This window comes from Squalius cephalus, assembly GCF_949319135.1.
Source record: "Squalius cephalus genome assembly, chromosome: 1".
Classification (NCBI taxonomy): Eukaryota; Metazoa; Chordata; class Actinopteri; order Cypriniformes; family Leuciscidae; genus Squalius; species Squalius cephalus.
The window spans coordinates 36,260,104-36,284,436 of NC_137122.1; the positions used below are offsets into that span (position 1 = coordinate 36,260,104).

Below are 24,333 nucleotides of genomic sequence, written 5' to 3' on the forward strand. Positions count from 1 at the left end.
TTGAAATGTGTGAGAGTTTTGTGTTAAAAAATGGATGGTTATCATTTACTCATCCTCGTGACATTCAAAATCCAGATTTTCTTACTTCTGTGCAACACAAACAAAAGGTGAATTTTTGAAGCTGATTTTGGCCACTTTTTTTGTTTCGTAAAAAACACCATTATTTATTTTAAATCGTTACTTTATGGCAATCTTCCACTATTCTGCAGCTCCCAAATCAAATGGAGCTGTCAAAGACGTTTGGTCATGAGAAACACAACAACCAATCGGATGTGGCGTTATTGGTAAAAGGCGCCATTTTTTGTAGTCCTTATGGCTTTTTGTAGTTCATTTAAGAGCTTCGACAAATAATCAATTAAACAATGAAATATTTATTTATTTATTACATTTAAGCACCTATCAGATAAAAAAAAAAGTTCCTTTGATTCGAGCTCGACACTAAGGTCACACTCACACGTAAAGAAATCCATACTGAACATGTAGACTATTTTTACAAAAACACCCCACATCCACTGCCAGAGTCAAAGACAATAAGAGATTAAGCGCTAATCTGATGATGGGGCACTCCCGTAAAATACAATAAAACAAAATAGATCTCCTTTTTCATTGGAGGCTGTTGATTAAATCAGCTTCCCTCGCTATACAAAAGCACCATGATCCCACAAATCCACTATAAAGCCTTGCTCCTATAATGTCTTGAGCACTTTAGAGGATAAGCAATTATTACTGGAGGCCAAGAATAAGTATATAAGTATTCAAATATGTATTCAAATCCATTAATTAAACTGATTGTGTGCTAGTTTAAATAATTAACTATTTAAAATATTTATTTTTAAAATAATTTGTAGATATAGGCCTATATTAAATGCCAATTTGGGGAAATTGTAATTATGTAATTAGGTTTTTATGAAATAAAACATAGTACAAGAAATAATAAAACGCATATTTGTCTAAGCATTCTCATTTTTATCCTTTTAATTGCACATAACTAAAATCAACATGGTTCTCAAAATCACTAATATCTTTTTTTAAGTAAGGCTGTTCCAAGTAAATGTGCACTGTTTGACGTGTGGTGTTCTCTGTCTCTGTCACACACACTTACACATCACATGCATGTTGACATCACAGTGAAGGTTGCAGGATTCAACAAAGCAGAAGTCTGCCCTCCATCGTCCGGTTCCCTGAATATACACTTTCAGTTTAAAGATGAAAGAAGAACCAACTCATTCTATCAATAAGACACATCATTAGATTACATATTACAATACAATTAAAACTGTATTACTTTTAATATTGTATTAATAAGATCTTGATATAATTGTGAAGCATTCACAAAGTCCATTGGGTTCAAATACATTACATGCAATTTGTTGAATATTATGTATGAAATTCATCAACATCTGGTGGTAAAAAGGGCACATAAATCACATTATGCATTAATTGTTACAATCTGAAAAGTCTCCTCAAAGACTGAATATTTTAACAAAAAAAAAAAAACAGATTATCAACCAATCATAATCATTAGGCCAAATTATATATTTACAACAATTACCATTTCTTTTCTCTTTTTTACTGGTTTAAATCCAAATGCACCCACCTTCCTCGAGCTGAATAGATTAGTTTCGTGCGGGTTTGATTGCTGGGATTTTAAACAGAATATTTACAAGCTCTAATATCATAGTGATTCTTTCTGGCTGACACGATAAGCTGCAATGATGACTTCTGTATGACTAATTCCTCTCCCTCAGGCTGGACTGGAAACACAAGGCTGTCCTATGTGGTGAGAAATCTCAGAGCTGCACAATCCTCTTCTTCCAACTGTGGTAAAATATGATTCACCATTCACATCTCTAGAGAAGCAGCTATTCTTGGTGTCTTAATCTTGTGCACAAAACAAAAACTCAAAAGAAACGCTGGGGCCGTCTGTGTCTCATCATCATTATCGTCATCTGATAAGGAAATGCTGCTTCACAGGTTTCAAGGTTCAGGTTACTTGCATAAAAGGACATGATAAACAGCTGTGCCAAACCTAAATGGACGAACTTCTGCTCAGTCCTCTTTAGGAAGGAAGTCCAAGTCGGCGCTCTGGTTAGTGAGGGCCTGTTCCAGCAGGGCTCTTTGCGTGATAGCAGGCAGGTAGAGGAACACGTAGAGGAGCCCCAGCAGCAGAAGAGCGATGATCAAAGGAAGACCCCAGTCTGTGGTCATGACTGGGTCTTCGCAACGGGCCTGGAGAAAAGAGCCCTGCATTGTGCCGGTGGCCGACGGAGAAGGAGACAGAGAGAAGTGACCTTAGCGTTCCCCGGTCCGCAGTATAGTCCAGAGACTGTTTGGAAGTGCGTGTCTGAACGCGTCCCTTTTGGCAGGACACACCTGCCACTAGCCGCTCAGCTTGGCACCGAGACACAGCTGTCAATGTGACACTCCAGCCAGATGTTACTGAATCTAGGAGGGACATCCCCAGACTGACAGCAGACACGGTGACCTACGTCAAAGACATGCAGAACTCTGATGCCATCATTAGTAAACATCAAGCATAAAGTGTGTTTCATCCTTTAACTCCTATTACCTGTGTGTGATTGTTGACTTAAGCCACTCTCAAGGTGGCATAAGGGTAACATTGCTATGGCACAGGGCTGAATTTAAATGTTATGCAACACTGTTTGGGAACATCACACTATGTTTCGACTAATACCTGAAGCCAGCACTTCCTCGTTACCACAAATCACCTCCCAAATCTGGAATATGGATTATGCTTGCATAACCATAACGTGATTATATAATTCTTAGTAACATTTTATGCATCATACAAAATTGCCTGCACTTCTTGGATAGAATGGGATTCATTGTGGGATATTTTTACACATTTTTAAACCACAACAATTCTTCTTCCTCTTATTAAAATAAAATATATACTTTCCCAAACAAAGATGTAATTGAATCCATCCATCCATTTTCCAAACAGTCCTATGTCAATAGACATATTAAATAACTAATAATATAGATAATATCAGTAGTGTGTTTTCATATTTCAGTAATATCAGAATTTAACACCAATTCTCCAGTTTGAAAGCCACTGTTCTATTTTTGTAATGCAGTTTTATATATGAAAAGATGTCTTCATATGACCTGTCATTTACAATTGTTAAAACATATTTTAGAAAAGTTGTTTCATTTGATCAATATCATCAAGGTCTATACTTGTAAGGGTCCATTATTTATCCAGACAGTGCTATATAAACGTTTGTTCCACCTGTAACATAAATAGGATTCTGTTAAATTATGAGCACACACCCTCCTTTAAACTGATGTCAGAAGCAGGAAAAGGATGGTAAGCGTGATGGTGCTTATAAATGCAGTTGATGTAAGCTGTCTTAACCTCCACAGAGAAAGGCCTCTCCCTCAGTGCCTGCAAAATCAGGTCACCTCACTGTGGAGCACCAAAGCAAGGACAGGACTCACAGTGCTGGTGAAACCTCAAAGGTGTCCATTATTTTTCAGACACAAAAGCATATTTCACATAATTGTCCCCTCTGTTTGGTCTTTTCATGATTGAATCTGATTCATTCCCTGCTGAAAAATCCAGCATAAACCAACATGTCTAGGCTTTATACTTGGTTTATGCAGGTTAGTGGTTAGTACTGGTCCAGGCTGGTTCATTCTGTTAGTGCTGATAGTGCTGGTCCAGGCTGGTTTATGCTGATAGTGCTGGTATAGTCAAGTCAAGTCACCTTTATTTTTATAGCGCTTTTTACAATACAGATTGTATCAAAGCAGCTTCACAGTGATAACATGAAAATAATACAACAAAGTTTGTTTCTAGAAGAAAATTGCGTCATCGTCCACCTTAAGTAAGGCAGATCAATAATATTGTTGAATATTAAATGTCCCCAACTAAGCAAGCCAAAAGCCAAGGCAACAGTGGCAAGGAACCAAAACTCCATCAAGGTGACAGAATGGAGAAAAAAGCCTTGGGAGAAACCAGGCTCAGTCGAGGTTCTCCCCTGGCCAACGAACGAACAGTGTATGATTATGATCCAGGCAGTATTACAGGTCAGAAGTCAGATTGGTCGTGTCGATGAGGCCTTCACAGGGCTGATGAGGCTGGCACTTCAGGATGCGTCATGGTTAGGTCCAGGTGCAGATCCACCATCTGATCTGGATATGGCCGGGGTCCACCTCACTTCAGTAAACGGAGAGACTGGTTGACACTCTCCGTACTGAGTACTGCGTTGTCGTCGCGTCCAGGCGCAGGTCTTTCATCGGATCTGGATACGGCCTGGATCCGGCGGAAGAGGAGAGACTAGTTGACACTTCAGGACTGTGTTGTCGTCGCATCCAGGCGCTGTTCCTTCATCAGATCTGGATACGGCCTGGATCCGACGGACTGCGGTAAACCTCGGTATAAACAGAGAGACTAATATTAGCATAGACGCCATTCTTCTTATGATGTAACGAGTACATCAGGATTTATGGGAAGTGTTCCCGGTATAGTGCTGGTCCAGGCTGGTTTATACTGGCTAGTCCTGGTATAATGCTGGTCCAGGCTGGTTTATGCTGTTAGTGCTGGTATAGTGGTGGTCCAGGCTGGTTTATGCTGGTATAGTGCTGGTCCAGTCTGCTTTATGATGGTTAGTGCTGGTATAGCGCTGGTCCAGGCTGATTTATGATGGTTAGTGCTGGTATAGCGCTGGTCCAGGCTGGTTTATGATGGTTTGTGCTGGTCTAGTGCTGGTTAGTGCTGTATACTGCAGGTTAGTGCTGGTCCAGTCTGGTTTATGCTGGTTAGTGCTGGAATAGTGCTGGTCCAGTCTGGTGGTTATGCTGGTTAGTGCCGGTCTAGCTGGTAGACCAGCATATTCATGCTGTTCTCAAGCAATGTGCATGTACCATATAAAAGAAATAAAGCCAAACTGGTTTGTAATAAGTGAATATTTTAATACTGTTATAGGAGTTGTTTAATCATCCTCTGGTGAGATATTGATTTTATTTTAAGTTGATTTCATCTAAGGTTGTGTGGCTGTGAGTCAATTGTAGTTGTTGTGTTTCTGCTCATCTCTTTTTTCTGTTCTTGTTGTTTCTCTTATCTTCAGTAATTCTGTTTGTTAACTGTAGGGGTCTAATGCTCAATCATCACTTGTATAGTGCATTTACTTTCTTTCACTAACTGCAACATTGCTTCAGTGTTACTTTTACACTCTATAGATTAGCACCATATGAAAACTGAGCAAAAACCAGCAATGCTGGATTTTTCAGTAGGGTAATTAATGTTGTCAGATTTTGCAAAGATTAAAGGAATGCTAAAATAGACAGACATGGCTAATGAAGACAAAGTTAGAACGCCATTAGAAGGTCTACTCTAGACAGACAACTTGATATTTTATAATGTGTGAACAAGGCCTTTAAAGGGAATGTTTTGCAATTTGGATGCTAGTAATTTCTCTGGATGAAGAACATGAACTTAATCATGCTGTTGCTGCAAGGTTTATTAGGTAATTGTCATCAGGGTCAAGATCATTTTCTCAGTGCTTTATTAACAGAATTTGTGTTACATATAGGTGTAATATTGTATGGGTAGTTGACATTTAAAAATGAAAATTGAGAACACACCAACATCATACCTATCAAATGAAACATGTTGAAATAAAAATAAATAAATATGACACCTGCATTTCCATTTCCTTTCACCACAAAATTGACCAAATAACTGGCTGTTCAGAATATCCAGTATATCATAATTCTATCCATCCCTTTTTTCAGGCAAAATCTCTTTATTCACAGGTTTAGTCATAGGTTTTATAAATAAATTAGTCAGATTAGTTGATTGTGTCGCTAAAAACATACATTTGTAAATTACAAACAAATATTTATTTTATATGTGAACAAGGAAACATATACCAGGAAATACACTATATGAGCTCATATTTCATGTCTGAGCTAAAGGACAGATTAAATTCATATTTATAACGTTACAAAAGACTTCAATTTCATATAAATGCTGTTTTTTGTCTGTTTTTATTAAAACATTTTCTATTCATCAAAGAATCCTGAGAACTGTCATGATTTTCAGAAAAATATAAAGCAGCACAATTATTTTCAACATTGAATAATAGAAAATGTTTCTTGCAGCAAATCATCATATTAGAATGATTTCTGAAGGATCATGTGACACTGAAGACTGGAGTTATGATGCTGATAATAAATTCAGCTTTGATATCACAGGAATAAATTACATTTAATATTATATCACAGTATCACTGTTTATACTTTATTTTCGATTAATGAATGCAGTTTAGTGAACATAAGAGACTTTTTCAAAAACATAAAATTTTGAACGGTGTTGATATATTTACTGCATACAGAATGTAATGCCAACCAACCATATCAACTGGCATTACACCAAAGTAATTATATGACTCAATACATATGATCCAGGTTGCGAGAGGATGGCATTAGATAGCGTTTTCCCAGGAAGAATTACATAACAGCTCTACAGAGACAAAACTCCACACTCCGAATCAGGAGAGAAAGAAATAGCAATTAAAGGACAGAAAGAAAGGAGGCATGCTAACAGTGCCTCCAGTTTTCCTTTTCTCTTTAAACACAGGCAGAACAAATGATCTCAACACACACGATACAGTCCTGACTTTGGCTCCACTGGCTCTTCTCAACAGATAGCATGTCCATCGCCCACAGACATGGAGGCTGTATTATATAAAGCCCTCCTGAAGCCCTGTCCGCTGCAGAGATGACTATACGATGATGGCAAGACTCCACATCTTACTGTGCATTTACACACACACACACACACACACACACACACACACACACACACACACACACACACACACACACACACACACACACACACACACACACACACACACACACACACACACACACACTTTCCATATATTTTTATACTGTACAAACTGTATATTCTATTCCCTTACACAAACCCTAAACCTACCCATCACCCAAAACTTTCTGCATTTTTTGAATTTCAGGACAGAAGTGTCTAGAGACTATTTGGTTTACGAGGACATGAAGAGTCCTCATAAACAATGTTTTCATTGTAATACCCATGTCATTATACAAATTTGTGTCCACATAAACCACATACAAGGACACGCTCTCTCTCTCTCTCTCTCTCTCTCTCTCTCTCTCTCTCTCTCTCTCTCTCTCTCTCTCTCTCTCTCTCTCTCTCTCTCTCTCTCTCTCTCTCTCTCTCTCTCTCACACACACACACACACACACACACACACACACACACACACACACACACACACACACACACACACACACACACACACACACACACACACACACACACAGTACCTAAAAGCACATTCTCTAGACACTATGACCCCTGAACTATTTTTAGCTCAGCTAGTGCTGAGAACTTCACAGCTAAGAGATGCATTCAGAAAAGTATGAAAATAGTTTGTTATTTAAAGAACCCTGACAAACACTGTAGAGGAAGTCATCTCTAGACAAGACAGAATAAAATACCACATTAGGTGATGAAAACAGTGAAAGTCTTGCTTATGTGACTATCAAAACAACAGATATACAAGGAGATAAAGGCTCCTCCTCAGTGCTTGGAAACATAAACAGTTTCTTGAGTTCAAATGCTGGATATGTTTTCCTGATGTAAATCTATCGATAAAGACTAAAATGGGCAAGACAAATCCTCCCACACAGACGCCAGCAGCCAATCATAAACACATTTCTCTATCTGATCTAATAAAAATAGATTTTTAGTAAACTGCTTCTGTTAAAGATCCACGAAGGGCAATGGGCCGTGATAGGGAGTGTTTTAGCTGTGTTAGTTGTGGGGACACACAATGAATAGCTGTGTGTACAATCTAATAACTAGTCGATACAACGTCAAAGTGACCTTTGCTGTGACATTGTGATAACTGATCTGTGGTATTGTATAACTATAAGAGAATTTCAAGCTGACAGATGTGGTCAGCGAGGGATTACAGGACCGTCTTACACAACACTGCATTTGCTTGAGCATATTTCAGTCAAGGTGAGGGGGCTGTGTATATTCAGGAGGCTATTCCCAGGCTCAAGAGTAAACAGAAATACTGCAGAGCAAGGAATTTATTATGTGATAAAAAAAACAAACATTGAAAATGGTAATTAAATTAAAGATAAAAAATTCTACTATTTATAGTGGAAGCTCATTGTGCATAGCCTACTAGAATTTATGATGGATCCGTTACGATTTTACTATAGGCTATTATTAGTGTGCATACTACACTAACTTTTGCATAGTAAACGTTCACATCATTTTGACATAGGCTAATCATTTTGATGTACGTACTGATAAAAGCTCATCAACCACGTGGGTGAGAATTGAGCCCACGAGCACAGACCGCTATGGATTAATTAGGCACGTTTTAAAATAATACCGCCTCCGTAGTCCGTACTGCGGGAGTCAAAACTGTGAAACGATACAACAGCGCCAATACGCGGTCAAACCGTGTTTGCATGTAAAATAAGTAAATATATAACACATTTTCAAAAAAGAAAAAAAAAAATCTAATTTGATGCGCAATCCATTTTGAAAGCATAAAACATTTATATAAAATTTCTAATAAATAACCGGAAACGTAGATAAAAAAAATAAACTAACAACATAGCATTTGCATATTTCTGGTTTGATGATTTTTAAAGATTGTATGCATCTTGCATATAATAAATACATATTTAATTATCTCGTTGACATTTTTGTATATATGCAATGGAAAATAAATTTAAATATTTCTGTCACCTTGTACGATGCTCTACAAGTCATAGAGACGTATACTTAGAGTCAAATTCGACCTCTTCAGACACGTCGGCGCGCCCGCCATGTTGGAACGGTCAAAGTGTCGTCACCATAGACTGTAAAAAAAAAAAAAAGGTCGTCACTCACAGCTTCTCTTTGTGAAACCGCCGAGATTTAAATTCCCGAAGAAATGGATAACCTTCCACAGGTGAAATTGTGTTGGTTTGTATTTTTTATGCATTAACTAAATTTTACAGGTTTTTAATATATGGTAACTTTTTAAAGTTGTGTTTGCTAACGCCCTCATTTTGTTGTATTGTGTTAGTTGAGCAAAATCATCTGCTAGAGTTTATTGTAGATATAGATAATCATACATGCGTCTAACAACGGTTAGACGACGCAGCGGACGCAGTCAACTCGCTCTCGAATGTTCACGGACCGGCTTTGACCGTTCCAATATGGCGGATGACTTATGTATCGCGAACGCGGCCTATTGAACAGCCGCTTACGAGGCATCTATGTATCTATATTTCTATGCTACAAGTGGTGTCTTGGTACTAACCGGAAGCGGAAATAGCGAGGGAGCGGTTGACAGCTGCTGGACATCATCAGAAGGGGTTCGCCAACAAAACAATAAAATTGTGCAGAAATGGAGCTTTGTGAAATATTATACAACAAGGCTGAATACATCGAGACGGTATGTGAATACCGTCGATAATATCCTTGTGATGAATCAAGCGGTTGCAAATATAAAATTCAGAATGAACTGACTGTCTAGTTTGTCTCTGCAAACCGAATGTGTTTTCTAATAAACAAAGTGATGGTTTGACATAACTTACCAGTCAGTAAACGTCTGTATCAGTTGCATATGTTGTTTATTTAATTACTCGGATCAGCCCAGAGCTGGACCGTCATGTGATAGTAACGTTCACATCTGATCTCTCTAGGCATCAGGCAACAAAGTCAGCAGACAGTCGGTGCTTTGCGGCAGTCAAAACATCGTCCTCAATGGAAAAGTGAGTTTCCCCCCCCTTTGTTTCGTTCTGTTATTTTCCCCAGGCAGTGTGTTAACTTTGTGAAATTGGCTGTTTTTTTGTTTGTTTTGTTTTTCAGACCATCGTGATGAATGACTGTATCATCAGAGGAGATCTTGCTAATGTCAGAGTTGGGCGCCACTGTGTCATTAAAAGTCGTAGTGTGATCAGACCACCATTTAAGAAATTCAGCAAAGGGTGAGTAAAGCATGTGCATTCTCGCAGAACCTGATTTCACCAAGTGCAACATGTTCCTGGATCAACATCTTTTTTGATCCTGGAACAACATTCCAATCAACCAATCAGATTTGAGGGACAAGTTTACAGTTTATGTCAAGTTTAGGCTTATAACCAGGGTTATGTGCTTCTACACCAGTGTTATTCCCTCTGAATTTCAGCGTAGGGTTAGGTAGGTGTAGGGGTAGTTATATGGTAACATTTTCGGACAGGAATGTTGTTTCAGGATCAACAAAATATGTTGACACAGGAACGCGTCAAATCAGGACGTGCCTGTATTCTTCCTAATAAAATTGAATTTGTATGATTTAACTTGCTTGTGTTTGTTCTGTGTGTGTTAGAGTGGCTTTCTTCCCCTTGCATATTGGGGACCATGTGTTCATAGAGGAGGACTGTGTTGTCAACGCCGCTCAGATCGGATCATACGTCCACATTGGCAAGAACTGTGTGATTGTAAGTATCCCCCTCATCTGTATCCTCTCATTTGTTTTGTGGGTGTGACATTTGCAGTGATAATGTTTTTTCAGGGTCGACGCTGTGTCTTGAAGGACTGTTGTAAGATACTGGATAATACGGTCCTTCCCCCAGAGACAGTGGTTCCTCCATTTACAGTATTCTCTGGCTGTCCAGGTCAGCACCTTCAGATATTCTATTTTATATGAATTTAGAATGTTATGAATGTGATAAATTGTTTATTATAAATCCTGTTAATTATTATTGCAATCTGGTAATGTAGTGAAGGGAATTTATTTTATTTATATTATGCCAACAATGAATTTTAGAAGTGAATTAATATCACTTGCTAAATGTAAGCTTCTTTGTTATTCTGTATTTCAGGCTTATTTTCAGGAGAGCTCCCTGAATGTACCCAGGAACTGATGATCGACGTTACCAAGAGTTACTACCAGAAGTTTCTCCCTCTCAGCCAGATCTAGGACTAAACTTCAGTTTGTGCCTCGCTCACTTTTTCATTCTGGGACCAAAGGAAACTAATATGGACTAATATTCCCCAGCCTTCCCTTGCTTTAGGTCACAATTGTAAATCTTGAACAACAAAGAAATGCTACTTAATTCTGTTCACAGTTGCAGTAAAAATCCCTGGCTGTGTTCATGGCTATGTTAACATAGAATATAAAATTTAAACATATATGTATTATACGCAACCACCACATATCTCCTGCTTTTCATGTCAGAATTTTTAGATTTCTGTTAATGTCTCATACCACTGTCTTGTTTGCGTGGCTGGTAAACATATCACAACACAGTGATTAGTTGTTAGACTGAAGGACCTTTATTTATTGAACAGTAAAATTTCTGCAACACTAAACCTTTTCTGTGTGCAAAGACAGATTACAGATGGTAATAAATGTTTTGTTTTTTATAAAGAAAAGAACATATGTATGACTCATTTTAAGTGGTCACAGCATGTTTTGGGGGCTTTTACTAAACAACACACTCCTTTAGTAAAGTGCGGTCACATTAGTGAATTTTTTTTCTGCAAAAAAAGGTCTATTGTCAATAATGTAGCAATGTATGAAGCACAGCTCACACAGAGATCACTTTCAAATCAAGCAACTTTCTGTCGGTCAAAGCAGTTAATCCATGTGACCAACGGGAACCTTTTGAAGGAATCTGCATGGTGAGATCTTTCCCTCAAGCAAAATTCTCTATCATGTGGATTCCTATTGAAATGACTGGATTTTCAAAACTCGCTGTACAATGGTTAATGACTGCCTGCCACTGTAGCTGTGTACAAATGTTATTTAACGGTGTAAGGAACAGGATGACATGCAAGAAACATACTCAGTAGATAGATGCACTAAATTTCATTTTCAAAGCTACACTTTCAGTTTTTGAGGTAGGGATCGTTCAGTATATTTTAAGCAATGGATTTCTACAAACATGCTTCACACAATTCAAGTACAGAAATTAAGACCTTTCATCCATGTATAGTGATACTTAATATAATTTGCCTGTTTATCTAGTGGGAAAAAAATGGTGAGTCTAGACTGCAACAAAAAAATGATAAAAATCATAAATTATTGAAAACCAATTGATTTAAAAACATACAGATATGCATTCATACAATGAACAATACCATTTGTACACATAGCATACTTGTTACGTAATAGATACGTAATTGGGATTTTTTTCTCAGCTCTCTAATGTTATGCTCCCTTTCTTCTGACTTTTTTTGTTTTTCAAATTAAGTATACTCTGCTGTTCAAAAGTTGGGGGTCAGTAAGAAATAGTCAAATAATAAATCCTGTTCTTTTGTACTTCCTATTCAAAGTATCCTTAAACAAAATGTATTGCAGTTCCACAAAAATATTAGCTTTGATAATAAGAAATTTGCCTTGAGCACCAAATCAGCATATTAGAATGATTTATGAAGGATTGGAGTAACGGCTGCTGAAAAAAATTGTTTGCCGTGGTAATCTTTAATCAAAATCTGAAATGTTACTTCCGGTCTGGAATGGCGTTCCTTCTCTGATGATGTAGGTTTGACGGCTTGGGTTGAAAACGCTTAACCACTCCCCTCAAACCGTTAGTCTGTTAAGAGCAGAGATGGAGAGGAGGAGTGCTAGAGTAAAACCCTGCCCTCTGTTCAATATTCCCTTTCACTTGGAAATACGTCACAACACTGGAGAAAAGTCGTTTGCAACTTCCGGTTCACGGGGACTTTAAGCTTTGTAAAATTCCCGCTTTACAGGAATAAATTAGATTTTAAAATGTAAAGAAAACAGTTCATGTAAATTGTAATAATTTCACAATATTACTGTTTTTACTGTAATTTTGATCAGCCTTGGTAAACATTAGAGGCTTCCTTCAAAAACATTTAAAAAAAATCTTACAGACCCCAAACTTTTAAACGCCAGCGTGGGGGGTCTCCATAATACACTATGACTCACAGTGATCTTTTTCATACACAGATCGGCCAAATGGTTTAATACTCCTTTATGCCTACAGTTCTTTCTGTACACAGTAGTTAAAGAGGGTTGGCCTTTAAAGAAGAGGGTACCCCATAAGCAGCCTGCAGCATAGCTTCAGCAGTTTACTAGTAAAACAGCGCAATTCCTCAGTCCAGATTCCAGTCACATAACCACTGCTGACACTGTGCCTGTTGCTCCTCACTCTCCACTGGGTAGCTGCTGCTCCTGTGCACGGGCTCTGGTTCTTCTTGGATCTCAGCTTGTGGCTTTGTTAAAATATTCTGCAGTAAATCCTCCAGAATGTTCACACATCTTTGTGGTGCCCATTTGGAGTCGAGGCTGGGTACAAAGGGATCTGGGGCTATGACGTGGATGGGTTCATTCTCTAGAGGAATGTGCAGGAAGTAGGCGTGCAGCATCATGCGATACGGGGCATTGTCTGTGCGCATACTGTAGGTATAGTCGCCCACTATAGGGTGACCAATGGCACTGCAGTGCACTCGGAGCTGGTGCGTCCGTCCTACAAAGTTTTTGATACTTAAACTTTTTTTTATTTGACACATCTATATTTTTTCTGTACTGTTGATGGTACTGTACCTGTCAGAGGCTGTAGAAGCACTTTTGTGACTGGATCTCCGTCATATGCTCCATACTCTAAAACTGTGAGCTCTGTTTGGCAGGGCTTGGGATTCTCACAACCTACCGCATATGGCACGAAATATACACATGAATGCGTTTCAGTTAGTTTAATTGTAATGTTTAATTTTGAAGCAAAAGAGATTCTGACCTTCTGTTCCTTCAATGCACATCATATGGGTCTTGCCCTCTGTTGTGTTCTTGCCAATCGCAAAGTCCAGGGTCATTTTCTCCTCAGCCACAACACCACGGACCTGCACAGGACATATAAATAGACTGTTATTAGGAAAAACCTTCTATATTCACAGGATGCCTGAAATGTACCAGGATGTACCAGTGCAAGATAAGCTTTGGTAACAAGTCTGTCTTTAAAACAGCGGTACGCATGCCCTGCTGCTGCCTTGTTCAGAGCCACACACAAAGCACCACTGGTAGAGAAATCCAACTGATGGCAAAACCTGCAGAATACAACAATGCATATCAATGAAGTACTGATAAGACAAGTGATGGTTTAAATTATTGTTGGTTTCAGCTTATAGCAAAGTAACAGAAACACCCAAGAACAAGACCTGAAGCCGTAGTAGGTGTAAGGATCTGCAAGCTCTGGGAAGCGATGCTTTAGCTGACTCTGGACCGTCTGCTTCTCATACCACATTTTGCTGTCAATACGGATGTCCCAGTGTTTGTTGACAACTATATAGTTTGCACTGTGGTACAAAACACACAAGCTTTCCAGGCTCGCAGGCTCCATGGTCTCTATATCTTCTGCAAAGCAACACCAAGGTTATTCTGTATCATGGTATATCAACAAGTTTTTACATTATTTGTAACATATTAAAATATTCCATATGTATGTCTCTTTTTGAAAAACTGCTATAAAAAACAAATACCTACTTTAACTGTTGTTGTAAAGCATGCTGGTTGTGGATTATATACGTCAGTCTTCAGTTTATTTTGTCTCGGCACGAAGCAAACCTTCTACTTTAGAGAAAGCATGAGTTCGTGCACGGTTTCTTCATCATCTTGCAAAAAGTACTTTGACGTTTCTAACTATTAGGGTAGAGCAAAGAAATTTACTCTGATGGACCATAACTGGACGATTCTATGCGTAACTGACAGTCATGATTGGTTCTTCTTCTTCTTCTTCTGTCTTTTATTGGCAACCGCACTAAACAGTGCATTACTGCCATCATCAGGTAGCTTGGCTCAGAAACATTTTCCTATTCCTCTTAACTCTTTCTAATCATCCCCACAACATATATATATATATATATATATATACATACATATATATATATATATATATATATATACATACATATATATATATATATATATATATATACATATATATATATATATATATATATATATACATATATATATATATATATATATATACATATATATATATACATATATATATACATATATATATATACACATATATATATATATATATATATACACACATATATATATATATATATATATATACACACACACATATATATATATATATATATATATATATATATATATATATATATATATATATATATATATATATATAACAAACACCCTCTGGCGCTGCGTGTTCAGCTCCTCCAGTTTCCACCCCCATTCCCTTTTAACGTTACTCCCAATAATTCACTATATCCTACCATGATTGGTTTCAAAGTAAAAGCCTTATTATTTCATGTTACACATATCCAATATTGCATCATTTAAATGGCCATATATATTTATCAGTTAACTTTAATAAATAATTAAACGAGGGTAAAAAATAGTAAATTCTTGTAACGTCCGATTCGTGTTTTAATGAATCTTTTGAGTCGGATCTTTTCAATGAATTGGATTCGTTAGCACCACTGTTCCACCCGTCTATGGTTCCACCGTTCGAAAGAACCGATTCGCGGAAAAAACTGACAGAGTGCGCACGCGCATGTCAAACTTATGTCCAGTGACTGTCGCAGTGAATTGTGGGATAGAAATTCACAGACATGGCGTCCCGTGCGCTTGCACAGTGTGTGCGCTCCGTCGCTCGCGCCTCTGCAAGGTTAAATCATGGCAACATGCTAACAAGATCCGCCTGCGCGCCCCTCGCCTCAAACCAGCGAGCTCTCTCTGCCGTTTCACGCGGCCAGCGGACGAGGTGGACTGACCTAGTGCGGGTGAGAGTTCTGCAGACCAGGGATGTTTGTGTGTGTGTGTGTGTGTGTGGCCTACTGGTGCTGGATTGCTCAGTGACCTACCTGTGTCTTTCCGACAATCTATTCATGCATGACAGCGGGGCAGCCATAGTCTCAGTTAAAATAGTGTGCATTCACCACATACATCTACCACATCAGTGTGACCGGCAAGACTTTAAACCCATGTCATAATTATTTATAGTAGAAATAGCAACTAACTTAATAAAACGCACTAGGAGAATACATTTTAACACGGTGCATCTTCACTGGCGGTTATTGCTCTGACAGTCTCTTTGCGTCTATTATTGTAGCTATTACTAAAGGAATAATTAACGAAAAATGAAAATTCTACCATCGTGTCATTCCAAACGTGTGTGTGACTTCATTCTGAGGAACACAAAAGATGTTGGACATATTCACAGCCTCTTCACTTGACTGTATGGTAAATGGTGACCAAAGCTATTAGTCTCTGTCCAACATTGCTGTGAAACAAAAGCAGACTCATATGACAGTTTTCATACCTTCACATGGTAGAGGGAGATTATTTTTATTCTAATGATCGTGTACTATAAATACTTGGTCTATGTGGCAAATTGCTTGATATGTTTCTCATTTTCACGTCATAATGTAAATGTTTGCATGTCTCTAGATTTCAGGCCCGTCTGTTCATCTGTGTCGGCGTTACGGTGATCTTCCACCCCTCACTTTAGAGAACATCCAAGACCGTGTTATGTACGTCCTTAAGCTGTATGACAAGATCAGTCCAGATAAGGTGAGAGATACTAATATTTGAGAGATACTAATATTGTACTGTAACATTGCATGGGTGCACTGAAATTTGAACCTGTAAATTGCATACCTGCCTACCACATTTCATTAATTTTTCTGTGTGGATATACAGATTTATTGTTACTGCATTTGCTTGGTTTACATTTGAGATATTATGCATATTCCCAGCATCAATCTCTGGCATGATTGACCTTTTCTTTTTTCCTTCCTCAAGCTTCAAACATCGTCTCATTTCATGAAAGATCTGGGGCTGGACAGCTTGGACCAGGTGGAGATTATCATGGCTATGGAAGATGAGTTTGGTTAGTATGGGTTTGTTTCTCTAGTATTAAAGCATTTAACAACTGTCACATCTTATAAGCATTGAATTCTGAATTCAAATTCCACAGGATTTGAGATCCCAGATGCAGAGGCGGAGAAGCTTATGACTCCTGAGGAGATCGTAAAGTACATTGCGGATAAAAAAGATGTGTATGAATAGAGGTAAGTCTTATGGTACGTACGCTCTGTCTTATGAGCTATAATGCCTAGATTGTAGGTAACTTATGCATGCTTGGTAATTGTATTTTTATGATCCTAAAATATCGTTTTTCTTTCCTCGTTTTCACAGGTTGAAGGATTGACTCTGTATTAAACAATATGGATGTGGATCAGCTGTATCTTCTCGTTGTCCAGTTTCTGTCTCTTGCTTATGGTGTCAACTGCCTTGTCATGTGTACTGCTGTATTTAATGAAAATGTCACTATAAACTCTTGGGAACTTGAGCTGAAAATAAAGCCAAGACTAAATTGTAATTCTTTGGTTTGTCATGCCACAAGTGAAGCCTCTCACTGGTCCCTCTAGTGGAAGGGCAGTAAAACGGCCACTTAATTTACAAGGTCAGTGCCACTTTGTGAATGTCAGTGCAGATCCTTAAAGCTGCTGGGTTTTTTCCATTGAAAAATTGCATCCTTCACCAGTTTAAAATGCTTAGACGTCTGTAAGCAATTCGAAAGATGTTTCAAAATGTGTGGTGCTTTCAACACTACTTTGAGCAGCCTGACATACTGACTGATGTAGGTAGTAGGTGAGTGTTTAGGAAACCTCAAGGTCCCACACTTTCTGACCAGCAAGTTTCCATGACATCTGCTTATGATTACTAGATAAAGATTTTTAAAAATCATTCAGATTCAGGCTGATTCACTAAAGAATAATTTAGACTGATTTGAGGACCAGTTTGGTTCACATCCACAACTTGTTCAGGCCTTGTTTGACATATTTCTTGTAGATTTATTTGGTGGCACAGAAATTATACTGCACCGTTGAAGGTGTATTAGATCTTTAACATTTTACTGGCCAATAGAAAACTGATCCATATGACATCTGCATGTGGCATCACCCTTGATTTATGATTGAGTACTGCAGCAGTACTAAAGCCATCTCATGATAGTCCACCTTTATGTAAAATAAAACTACTTTTTCAAGGCCACTGTTTGACTAGAGTCTTTGTCATGTAAACATCTGTGATAAGCCTCTTTTAAAAGCGCTGTTTATTTTGTTTGTGCGTGTAATTACTACCTTATACTACCAGTGGACAAGACATGCATGCTAATCAAAATGTGCGCTAATGAGCCAGTGTTGTATTGTGAATGAATGAATGAGGCATTTATATTGCTCTTTCATATGTATTACTGTACACCCAAAACGCTCTACAATCATATCAGGCATTCTCTCCTCAACCACCATAGAGATAAAATTATAGTTTGAGTATATTAATTTTAAAGGTCTAGTCATTTTATCATATTTTATTATTGCTTTTTGAATATGTCAGAAATGTTGCTTTGGTAACTGCTTGTTTTTTTGGGGTGATAGCAAATGTTTTTGGCTTTAGGTAACTATAATAATCCTGTAAATAAGTGATGATTGTCTTCAACATTTTCTTTTGGAGCTCTCCAGAGGAAAAAAAACCCAAACCTAACAATACAACTTTATCATAAAGCATAAAATTAATTACACTCCACATAAATGTTTTGTGATAAAGCAACTATTCAGTAACTACATATTTGTACAGGTCTAATGCCAAAATGTGGCATTTGATGAAGAAGATTTTTGAGCGTTTGCATTTGCAGTAAAAGTATATTAAAGAGATGGATAGAAAAAAAAGAAAAAGAAAAACATTTCACACCATGTCACTGTTAGGCTTTATTGCGGGTTGTACCCAAGTTATACAGCTTTGTATTCCGATATCAAGATCAGGACTTTACAAACAGTTATCAGTCTACAAGTACAGCCAACAAAAGACCTAAAAACTACTCTATTACCTCAACTACCTCGTTACATATGCACTTAAGGGTACTAAAATTGAAAACCAAGCAACAAAGAAGGAAAAAAGAAAAAGAAAACAGCATTACAGGAAACATTCATCACTACACATTTGAGTATCTACCATGTATTACTAGACTAAACCTTGTGTCAATTGTTACCAATACAAATAAGGATTGTCCTTCAAAAAGTGCAGTTCCCCAAGTTAAAATTCTAAGATGACCCCAGGAAGACGCTGAAAAGAACTTCCTGCTCATTTAAGTTATCTTATTGATGTTTATTTCTATTCATTTTCAAACAGTCTATCAAAGCAGTGTGCATATAGGTTACATGTGAGCAAAACTATTTCTGGACAGACCACTGACAGAAGAATTTGCTATTCCACAGCCCGTTCAGTGAGGAGCGCTGTGAAAAAGGAAATGTTAATGCAACCCTCCATTTGCTACAACTGGCCAATTTGTGTGACAAAAACAAAAGAAATTTTTGAATCATGGCACATTACAGGAATCGTATTTTTAAATCCGAACCACTACCGTGGTCAGGATTTCATTAAGCAAAGACACAAACATGGAAGCCTCAACTCTACACTGCATAGACTCTCTTAGAATTTCCCCATGGTGGAAGCTTCGATTTAAACTCTCGTTCGTCCATTTCTTGTGCTGGTTTTACTAAAGCTTTTTGGGTTTATAATAACATGACAGCAATACTCACAGTTTAAGTCAATTGCCTTAGCACATTGTTCAACAGTAGGAACCATTTAAAAGACATGGGTATATTTGCTCACAGGATAAATCAGAAAAGAATGACAATTTCAGTACAAAAGTAGAATGTCAGGCCAAGTCACTTTTTCATTTCATTTCATTTCAACCTATAAAAATGGGGATTGTACATTGCTCATGAATATCCTCAAAACATCCATTTTGCAAGTGACATTTGGAGCATATACATTGTCCAGCTTTTACAAAACAAATCCCTTTCCTCCCCCTACTTGATAATTTGGCATGACAGTGGATTATCAAAATGTCTCAGCATGACAGTTCGGTCTAACACCAAACAGCTGCACATACATAAAACAAAATTAAGAGGAGGGGGTGGGGGGGAAAGAAAAAAAACTAACAAACAAAATTAATAATTATAGTGGAAACAAACTGGGTGCCAATGGCTTTTCCCTATGCTTTCACAGTTCACTTCAGAAAAACAAAGCCACGAAGAATAGGGAAACTAGCATGTTTGCCAAGACGGCAGGAAAGAACCCATTCAGAACCATTGGTAAAGCTCAGCGCCGCACTTCCAGAAAGCACACACGCTATCCTGGATGCATACGAACATGTAACTGAAGCACAAAAGATTGAGAAACCCACATCGAGGGAGTAAACAAAGTCACGGCAATCCGATCGGTCATACCTGCAGTTATACGCCCCCATACAAGAGGAGAATACTCGGGCTCCTGATGCGCAGGAATGGAGTGGACCACTCAAACACGCAGGCACAAACGCACGCTTTAAAGAGTCTAGCCAATGTACACAAAGAATAAAAGACAAACAAAAGGCCCGTCCAGTCTCCAAAGCTACAGTCTGCCTCCAGAACACAAATACAGTACAAGCTTCTCTAGCTCATTATGTACACCAAGTGCAATTCCAAAAACTCATTTTCGGCTTTCGTTATGTAGTTTCTCTCCAATGTTCCACTTAAAATTAGTCAGACAAACAAAATGAGATAAGCCAGGTCTGGAATTAAGTAAACAAATCCTTTGATTGAAGTATATTTGGTAAAGCGGTTACTTAAAATGGTTCAATACTGGCACGCAACCATAAAGTGAGGGTAATACTCAGGGTTTTGTACGATGAGTCATTAAATATGGATAAGTTAACACCACGCAAGTTCTACTTCTCAAATAAAACAAACTGGAGAAAAACAAACAACAACAACAACAGCTTAAACAAATATTAAGGTCCATGGCTTAGCCTAATGCTGACATCTTTCTCTCCCTCTCGCTCTTGAAGCGTCTCATAAATTGTGCACCTAAAATATAGTACAATAAAAGGTAAATAGTTTGTAAATCTATGCACATTATTTGAACTACCAGCAATAGATTACATTCACCTCTAATCCAGCCTTCCTTGGCCACAAGTACAGAGGCAAGCCATTTTCAATGACAAACCAGCTTTGAGGAAGGGGGAAAAGGGGAGGGAAAGGGGAAGAAAAAAAACAAAAAACAAAAAAAATAAAAATAAAATAAAATGGTAATGAGCAGCCAAAACATTAATTTATTAATATTGTAAGGAACTTCAGATTAACACAACCAAACTGTACACATTACAATCATTTTCTATTTGTAAACAGTTAAAAGTCACTTGACTTGTTGCATCTTCGGACACAATTTGAATCAAGGCAATGAAATGTGGACGACTTTTGCACTGTTAAAATAACCAAACAAGATTTTCTTTAACACCAGCTCTGGCGATGAGGAAAATATATATATATGTATATATACATATATATTTTCAAACAATGTATATGCAAATTGCGGAAACATATAAAACATTACTTCAGACAAAGAAAAAGCGATTCTGTAGGCCGAGTCAGTGGCCACAGTATGCATAGTTACAGATTTCTGCTTTTTCTTATGACTTTTGACAGTTACTTCGACAGTCACAAAGCGAAAAACATTGAGCCACTCAGTGGGAAAAAGGGAAGGACTAGATAGTGATTCAGCAAACCATATCCACTCATTAATAAAAAGACAGCATATTTGAAAAGCAGTATGTAGAATGTCTCCAGCTTAAAGCAGTTATTTGGCAGAGAAAAACTTACAGAGCTATAAGTAGTTTCAGTGCTAAAAGTTGGATTTTCCTACAAGGAGTTTCTATGGGGGAAAACTGGCTATATTTCCTGAGAACCATGCTGGTTATTTAGCAGACAAGAGGAATAGATAAAATAACCAATGACATGGCCAAACACTGATCAGTATTCCCAGAGATAGAAAGCTTCGTCTTCATCCTCAAGATTTTTTTTTTTTTTTTTTAAGTTTTCTTTTGTCGTTTTTTGTTCTTTTTTTGTTCTTTTTTTTGTATTTTATCATTTTTATATGATTTTTAAAAAATTCTTTATGCATTTTTTTGTATTTTTCCATTTAAAATAAAAGGAAGAATGACCATACTTTCCCCCTCAAAACGTTTTGTAAACAAGAGGGCACAATGTGACGCCTCCAAAACAAAATTGAAAGCCTATTTTGAAAGTGCTGTTCCCCCTGGCTTGCAGGTCGGGTTTGCAAGTCACAGCTGTGGCTACAGTTTTTTACACTGCAGAGCTAAATTCTTTAGTTTTAAAACAAAATTGGTGCAATACTTATTTCTGTAATATCATCAAATAATCCTAAGTCAGCATCTATATCTTGATCTCAAACTCCACAATACCACAATAAGGTAGGCGTACATCAAGGCATAGTAGAGCGCACACTTTAAGAACATCCTTGAGTAAACAACTACACTGGAACTGTCGGCTCCCTCCATATTGCAGATTATACTGAGAAAAACCACATTCAGTGCAAAGTTAAAAAAGCTCAAACTCCAACATTGTCAGCAAACAAAATGCAAATAATAAAAACAAAACGAAAAGAATTGGAATTCAAATAAACATGATGAATAAACAGATGAGCTCAACTGAAGCTTTTTTTCTGTATGAAGAGCACTACCTGGAAGTGTAAATACATCCTTTCACATTATAGAATTGGCCTGCATGATTCAAGTATTCAAACTGATATGTTTTGGGCTAAAACAAAGTGGACATATGTGCAGAAAAAAACGTAACTTGTTTCCACAGGGTGACCCCGCATTGTTTTTGTTTTTTTGTAAGTGAAGAAAGTCTAACTAGTGCCATTTGATTTTTTTTATATATAATATATATATGGTCATATGATTATGATTAACTATTTCCACATTGAGGTCACGGGTTTGTATGTTTTTGTTTTTTTTTGTCGTTTTTTGTTTTTAAGTCAGAAGGTGAAAGATGCTCTACATGGACTCCCCACCTCCCATCAGATGGTCAACAGGAAGGAAGGAGCTGATGGGGGAGGGACTGTTGATTCTCCCTCCCTCACCACCACTGGGGCTGCCCCACAGGCTCGTGGAGTAATTGGGAACGCCCCAGAGAGACGAGCCGTGCAGGTCTCCGCTGCCAGCTCCTGACAGCCCGCTGCCGTTCCAGTGATTTGGATCAGTGCGGTTTGGGAAGGGGTGAGAACCCTCGATGGATCCGATCCGATTCTGAGAAGAGCCCAGCGTCTGCCAGCTGGGAGAGGCAGTCATTGACTGACCTTGTGCAAAGAAACGATTAATTTCCTCTTCACTAGCAAACTCTGCAAGAATAGTAGTGTTCCCTAAAACACACCTGAGGAGGAAGAGGGAGAGCAGAGCCTTGATCAGTATTGTGCCTTACACTCTCATACAAGTCTGTGTGAACTCCAGCACGCAGTTCTGAGAATCTGGAAACCACTTTGCTTAGAGGTTGCCACATTATTATAGTTTATAATACATTATATAAGTAAACCGGTTGATAAACTTCAGTCAGGACCCTTAAAGTGTTAGTTCACCCAAAAATGGTATTTCTGAAGTGACGAGAAAATTTTGTGTGCAAAAATACAAACATTTATTCAACAATCTCTTCTCTTCCATGTCAGTTTGCTATGCTGATCACAACAGTGCCACACACCACGACATGTGTGATGCTGAAGCAGGAGCCGGCCAATAATGAGCCGGCGTTGTGACGTAGAACCTGTGTAGAGTGTAGCAAACTGACATGGAAGAGAAGAGATTGTTGAATAAAGAAGGGAGAAGGGAGAACTGAGAAGATGACGCTCACAATCATTTGATGGGAAAGTGTGAAAGGTAAGCCATTGATTTTGCGGCACTGGTAAGGCACTTTTACGTTTTCTCGTTGGTTTCTCACGATTCGGACATCCAGGAAATACACACTTTAGAACCATTTTAAACACTTCATCGAGACCCATCTGCGTCATCTTCTCAGTTCTCGCGCATGCGTCGTGGCGATCTCGTGAACTCACTCAAGAGGCCCACACGGAAGAAAATGAATGGTTGAATAAAGTCGTTATTTTTGCGCACAAAAAATATTCTCGTCGCTTGATAAACTTAAGATGCAGATGCAATTACCTAGAAGCCTATAAAGGAGTGAGACAACTCTCAGATTTCAAAAATATCTTAATTTGTGTTCCGAAGATGAGAAAGTCTTACGGGGTTGGAACAACATGAGGGTGAGTAATTACTGACAGAAATCTAATTTTTGGGTGAACTAAACCTTTAAGGTTTTGAAACTACATGAAGTTGAGTATTTAATGACATACTTTTTATTTTTGGGTGAACTAACCCTTTATTGTAATCACTTCCAACACTATAATATATATACAGTATACA

At 37.9% G+C, this 24,333-nt stretch overlaps 4 protein-coding genes across 6 annotated transcripts in view; 2 read left to right on the forward strand and 2 right to left on the reverse strand.

Moving 5' to 3' along the window:
* The first annotated feature begins 9,201 nt into the window (after positions 1 to 9,201).
* On the forward strand, positions 9,202 to 11,088 carry dctn5 (dynactin 5). Its single transcript, XM_079888698.1, has 6 exons — positions 9,202 to 9,479; positions 9,730 to 9,798; positions 9,896 to 10,014; positions 10,395 to 10,506; positions 10,581 to 10,683; positions 10,891 to 11,088. The coding sequence occupies exons 1-6, from the start codon at positions 9,432 to 9,434 to the stop codon at positions 10,986 to 10,988; spliced, it is 549 nt and encodes a 182-aa protein (XP_079744824.1). The 5' UTR covers positions 9,202 to 9,431; the 3' UTR covers positions 10,989 to 11,088.
* Positions 11,089 to 11,683: 595 nt separating this feature from the next.
* rpusd1 (RNA pseudouridine synthase domain containing 1) lies at positions 11,684 to 14,774 on the reverse strand. Its single transcript, XM_079888688.1, has 6 exons — positions 14,517 to 14,774; positions 14,192 to 14,387; positions 13,957 to 14,080; positions 13,774 to 13,876; positions 13,584 to 13,685; positions 11,684 to 13,506 (listed from the first exon to the last, which is right to left on the reverse strand). The coding sequence occupies exons 2-6, from the start codon at positions 14,371 to 14,373 to the stop codon at positions 13,133 to 13,135; spliced, it is 885 nt and encodes a 294-aa protein (XP_079744814.1). The 5' UTR covers positions 14,374 to 14,387; positions 14,517 to 14,774; the 3' UTR covers positions 11,684 to 13,132.
* Positions 14,775 to 15,583: 809 nt separating this feature from the next.
* Positions 15,584 to 17,397, forward strand: ndufab1b (NADH:ubiquinone oxidoreductase subunit AB1b). Its single transcript, XM_079887806.1, has 5 exons — positions 15,584 to 15,796; positions 16,464 to 16,586; positions 16,818 to 16,905; positions 16,993 to 17,086; positions 17,214 to 17,397. The coding sequence occupies exons 1-4, from the start codon at positions 15,626 to 15,628 to the stop codon at positions 17,082 to 17,084; spliced, it is 474 nt and encodes a 157-aa protein (XP_079743932.1). The 5' UTR covers positions 15,584 to 15,625; the 3' UTR covers positions 17,085 to 17,086; positions 17,214 to 17,397.
* Positions 17,398 to 22,738: 5,341 nt separating this feature from the next.
* The window catches only part of LOC307168114 (trinucleotide repeat-containing gene 6A protein-like), a 40,580-nt gene continuing 38,985 nt past the window's right edge, over positions 22,739 to 24,333 (reverse strand). For all 3 annotated transcript variants that reach the window (XM_079887729.1, XM_079887727.1, XM_079887728.1), the window contains exon 23: positions 22,739 to 23,293. In XM_079887729.1, the coding sequence (XP_079743855.1) occupies positions 22,918 to 23,293 (376 nt within the window). In that variant the 3' untranslated portion in view covers positions 22,739 to 22,917. The remainder of the gene's footprint in view (positions 23,294 to 24,333) is intronic.